Source organism: Antrostomus carolinensis, unplaced genomic scaffold, assembly GCF_000700745.2.
Source record: "Antrostomus carolinensis isolate BGI_N321 unplaced genomic scaffold, ASM70074v2 scaffold33207, whole genome shotgun sequence".
Lineage (NCBI taxonomy): Eukaryota > Metazoa > Chordata > Aves > Caprimulgiformes > Caprimulgidae > Antrostomus > Antrostomus carolinensis.
In genome coordinates this window covers 1-5,802 of record NW_010325884.1, presented here as the reverse complement: position 1 = coordinate 5,802, position 5,802 = coordinate 1, and the positions used below count along the sequence as shown (strand labels likewise).

The 5,802-nt window shown below is 40.9% G+C and overlaps 1 protein-coding gene across 1 annotated transcript; it reads right to left on the bottom strand.

Moving 5' to 3' along the window:
* Positions 1 to 3,971: 3,971 nt before the first annotated feature.
* Positions 3,972 to 5,799, bottom strand: TLNRD1 (talin rod domain containing 1; the record flags this gene model as incomplete). Its single annotated transcript, XM_010171404.1, has 1 exon — positions 3,972 to 5,799. A coding segment is annotated over one exon (1,038 nt), but the record flags the coding sequence as incomplete, so codon positions are not given.
* Positions 5,800 to 5,802: the final 3 nt, after the last annotated feature.

Genomic DNA, 5,802 nt, shown 5'->3' with positions numbered 1-5,802 from the left:
ACATCTTCATTCACAAGTGTCTTAACAGCTTGGAAAGAAAGGTTGTGTTGTTTTGAGATTTGCTTTATTGGATCAAGCCTCTGCTTTATCTAGAATAGGAAAATTCCTGTGGGTTTACTAGGAGGTATTACCCTACAGATTTTCTCTGGTTCCACCTCCTTTCCCATCAGCCACATCCCCTCTTGCTGCAAGGCTGCATACACCATGTGTTGGCTCGACCCCTTCTGTCTCTGACAGAAGTTTGGCCAAAAAGAGCAGATTTTCTGCTACTTTGATCATTTCCTGTGGTAAAAAGTGAAGGGAATTATCTGACCCATGGTCTTTTTTTTCTTAGTTTTGAAAAATAACATGGATTTACATTTGAAAATTCCCTTAAATAGTGTACTTGCTTTTCCATAGAATTTTGCTGCTAGTTTACTGGTTGTCTTACAGAACTTATTATTTTTTATTTTTTTTTTAGAATCAGAAAATACATTGCTCTGATCTCAAATTCCTAGACTCAGCTGCTGTATTACATCAATAATGAACTTCACTATGATGAAGCAGCAACCAAAAGGTAATGCCAAATTCACAGACAATACAAAAGTGACAACTTCTTCCCTGTTAAAAAATTCTTACATTTAAAAAATAAGCTTAATTCTCTTTTGGTGGGGATAATGTTATTTTTGGCTACAAATGTGCATTGCATAATGTGTTTAGAAAGAAGTTAACCCTTTTATTATATGCACTATTAGAGTAAATCTATGACACATGTGATATAAGTACCCTGAAGTTTTCTTTTGTCAAATCACCAAGGTTCCAGATCAGAATCACATCTTGTGCTTGTCTAAGCCTATGCTGAAATAGTGACACTACCTGTTGACCTAAATGGCTTAAGTATTTGGGCAATAAGGATCTAAAGTATGATGCCAAGTAATAATCAGTGACCTTGATGTAGCCTGCAATTGCACCCTGAAAACTAGTCCGTTATGTATTTTCTTTCTGTCTCAGAAAGTACAAAGTAAATGAACAACATGAATATACCTACTGAAACAATGTCTTATATCAGAATTAATATTCTCTAGGAATACATTCCAAATAAATTATTACAATATATGTGAAGTCTTTATAAATGTGGCACTACAGCATTTAAAATATATGTATGTTCACAATTAGTAGTGGAACGACACTTTTTCAGCTCAGAAAATGCTACAATGTGCATATATATATATACAGATTTTTTCCTGTTAATCATTTACTTGGAGTGCATAAAAACAGTTGTACTTTTTTGCATCAAAAGACTTTTTTTTTAACTTTGCTGTCCTAATTTTATCAATAGCACAGATTTTGACAGATACTCTCTTGAGCTGAGGCCAGGGAGCACAGGGTTCCCTTTGTGCGAGTTCTACTCTGGAAAGAAATAACTGAATATTTTGACATGTTAAAATTACTATTATTTTAAAGTGTCACAGCAAGTTATTTTGGTGAATTTACTATTTGTGGGGGTTTTTTGTTTTGTTTTTGTTTGGTTTTTTTTTCCAATCAGCCTCTTAACTAAAATCATGGCCTGCTTATATTTCATTATTTACTTTATAAGACCCACACACCTCAAAAGCAAAGGAAGATCTAGAGCAGTATGTTTTCCTTCAGTGTTAAAAAAGGAAAAAGAAAATACATACTTCTTTTTATATGTATGCATGTACTTCACTTCCAAATATAATCAGAAAGGAGGGAAGAATCTGCAGTATCCTTGTTAAAATAAAAATTGCACTAAACCACTTAAAACAAAATCTTACCACAACAAAACTTGGCACTCTCACCCTTAATAATATATTGCTTTTCATATGCAGAGGTAATAAGGAGGCTGCACTGTGATCCATATAACCTCAATAATGTATAAATGAATCAAAAAGAATCTAATTAGTTCAGCAGCGCCAAAAATTATTAAGTAGAAACATCAAAAGAACCAGCGGGACATTACATATTTTTTTTTTTTGTCAGATGTGCTGCAGAGTTGCCCTTCAGAACCCTCTGGTTCATGTCTGGAAGCAGGCCTCCCAAATGTAGGTCACGGTAACTCAAAAGAACCAGCACTAAAGGATGCCACCCTAGTACCTGTCCCCTCCCTGAGCAGCACTGCCCGGCAGCCTCCTCAGCACCTTCTCCGCACGTCCCACACGAAGTTCTGCACCATCTAGGATCTATGCAAAGGAAGGGTGGAGCCAGTTCCTCACCTCCTGTCTGCAGCCACAAAGACAATATGTTTGCTACAATCCCTTTTTCCTCCTTCCCTTCAGTACAACTGCAGAAAACAAGGCAACGCTGGGCCAGTATCTCAGCTTCCACAGAGACATGCTACAAGGGAGGGAGATACAAAGGATAATCGAGCAGGCAACCACAAACACCAGAGGCACGGGACCTCCCTGAAGATGGCCTTGGCCTCATGTGAATCCCTCTGGAGTCCCACAGCTGTTCCTGCCATCCAGATGGGAAAACATCTGTGCAGGCACACGCGAGAGAGCCTGTGAGCAAATACCTGTGGAGGCATCTAAGTCAAAGTTAGCACAGCACGTGTATATATTTATTTATTTACAAAAAAAATAGTGAGAGAACTTTTATACTATGCTGGACAGATGCAGACATCCATGCCTCTGCAAGCACATACTGGTAGGGTCACACTGCATCTGAGATAACGTAGTGAGAAAAATCATACTCCAAAGAAACACAGCTTGAGAACTCATTTTTCACAGAGAAGTTCTAATCATACAACTGGCTGAAGTCAGAAAAGCTTCATTTAAAAATAAACCAAACCTAATACTGGAGTCCACTGTACTTAAGTCAAAGAATTATTTTTTTCCTAACCCTAAAGATACGGGTATATAAGCTTAGTTTGTATCTCCTACGACAGGACATATTTATCCATTACCCAGTAATGTTTTACTCCCTTTTGAAATTAATTAAAAGCATCATGTGCAAGAGAAACAATAATGCTATAACAGGAAGACCTTTCACTACTCCAGGACTGTTCCATATCCAAACCCAGAAGGTTTACCTCTTCAAAGGAATAAATAGGACAGTACTTGTACAGTAATGGTTTAAACGATGGGAACAACATTTTAAAGGTGCATTTTCCAATAGCTTTCAACATTGTGCAATTTACAAACCTATCTAAAAAAAAAATGCAGTTTTGCAATGGAGCTGGGTAGACAAATAAAGCCTCCTTGCCAGAAGACCCACTCTTCTATTTACCTTTCATGGAACATGTAGAAGGCAACTGACCCCACAGGTCCACAAAGACCAGGCTGAAAAAATATCATCATTGCAGTTATGGGAACTACTGCAGTATTCCCTTAGGCCCACTCACAGTTCCCAAGGAATTAAACCGGGGGTGGACTGGGCCTCAAAAGTTAGCCAACTTTTCCTGTTACCTGCAACACTGGACTAGAACTACTTTGACAAACCTGTACTGAGGAGCTCCTACACAAACCTCTGAAGAGCCAAAAGGCCAGCTCCAGCAAACCTTCACACTGCTGAGCAGACACACAGAACAAGCAGGGCTAAAGTTTTTCAATAAATCCTTAATAAATTAATATGGAAACTCACAAATTTAACACAGATGGCCTACAACATCTGCAAGAGTTAAAATACACAAACTTCTCAAAGATAACACAGAGTGCTGATAAAGACAAAGCCAGGCTATGCCCCGCTGCAGCAGCCACCAGCGAGAGCAATCCCAACGCACGCAGCCCTGTCCAGCTTTCCATAAATACAACTACAGAGTATCCCTGTCCGAGGCGTCCTCAGGAGGAGGGGGGGGTATTGCGGGAGGGACAGTATTTATGAAAATAAAAGAACTGAATTGCAGCCTGTACGCTGCTGCCTAGAACTACGGTTCCATTTGTACCACCCATTCCCTGGGGAAAATGACCTACGATGCAAACAGGCCTAGTTGTTCAATTATTCAAGTATTAAGAGATTCACAGAAAGACATCTGAGAAACATAACATTTTAATAGATGAAATAAATACTCCAGTACATGCAAGATAAAAACTGACATTGGAAAAAAAAAAAAATTAAAAATCACTTTTGTTATAGTGTAATTTTTTTTGTTTGTTTGTTTAAACACTCACAGTAGCTTTTCCCCCAGTTTGGAAATCAACACATGGAAAACATAATCACAACCTCCAGTCCTTCCACTCCTACACACCAAATGCACTTCTAACCTAACACTTGATGCAAAAAAAAAAAAAGTCATACAAAACAAAAACAAACAAAATAGTAGCTACATCCATCATCTATGTGTTGTTGGGTTTTTTTCATTTTTTTAAATGAGTGAGAACTGAGGTAACCTTTTTCCTGCACAACAAAAATTTAGAAGGGAAATTTCGGAAGACAAGACAAGACAAACTTTAAAAACCGCACCCAGCGCGATTAAAGCTTCTTTTTTTTTTCTTTTTTTTTTTTTTTAAGATACCCCCACCTCCCCAAATATAAAAAAAACCTTTTAAACAGTTGTTATTACCATTTGTGTGAAGACCTGGCTGAATAAAGGAAAATTTATCTACAGATACTTGCTTGACTTTAAAGTGAAATAAAAAGAAGCCAAAACCGGCTACCTTTACGAGTACGTATAGTTTGAAAATGCTGTTCTGCTTCTTCACCACATGAAATCAAAGGATTGGGCTCATCCAAGCAAATTCTTTGGTATACAAAAAAGGGGTGAGGAGGTGGGATATTATTTTCCTTTAGAAATGACTGGGATCTAAACAGAAGATGTGGGGGTTAATTCACAGAATTGGAGTTCACTGGCGGTAAAGTCCTGGGTGAAGATCTTTCTCTTAGTGCCTGAGATAACAGGTTGCAACCATCTGAGACAGCGCAAGCCGAGTTCCTCAACCTTTCCCTGTAATCACTCATTTTGGTGCTACTTTCGGGGTGTTGGGCTATATCCCTGAGGCATTGGGTCAGGAGCACACAAGCAGATACCACACTCATGGCTCCTCCTAGGATGGCAGTTTGCACAGCTTTGCCCTCCGGATTAATGGTGGCAGCTTTACCCAAAAACTGGGGCTCAGTGGCAAAGCCCACCAGAGCATAGACAGACTGCACCAAAGGTCCACTGAACAAGACGCATCGGTTCCTGGTCAGCTCGCTGGGTGAAGTCTTTACCTCCTTGACACACGCCAAGAGGGCAGAGGCGCTGGTGCTCATACATTTGACACTGAGTTTGAACTGCTCCTTAGCAAATTTATCCTTGGATTTCTCACTGGCCAGCACGCAGGCGTCTGTCAGGAATTTCAAGTTCTTGGACATGTTCTGAGAAACCTCCAGCAGGAGCTGAGGGCTCATATCTGCCAAAGGGGTAGTCTTCAAGACCCCGCAGCCATGCTCCACCTCATGCCTACATCGGGTCACCTTGTAGCGATCCACCAAGCCAGGCATAGCAGGCTGTGCCCCCGGAGTCTCCACTGCGGCCAGGTAGGCAGCGTGGGCAGAGCATTCGGTCAGGGAGACCACCAGCTCCCCCATCTCCATCAGGCTCTCCCCCACCTCCCCGAAGCGTCCCATATTGAGCTGGCTCTGGACGTCATGGGTCAAGATGGAGAGTCCTTTGGTCCTGGCAATGATCGTGTCCCTGCACTTCTCGAAGGACTCACCGAAGACTGACAGGCTCTCAGTGTTCACCGGCCTGGTCTCGCTCGACAGCAAAAGCAGATCAGCCACCAGTTGCATCTTGATCTTGCAGTGGTCGCAGATAGAGATGAGCTTCTTCCTCTGCAGGGAGCTGCTGCTGGGGATGCCGCCGCCAGACACCTCGCTGCT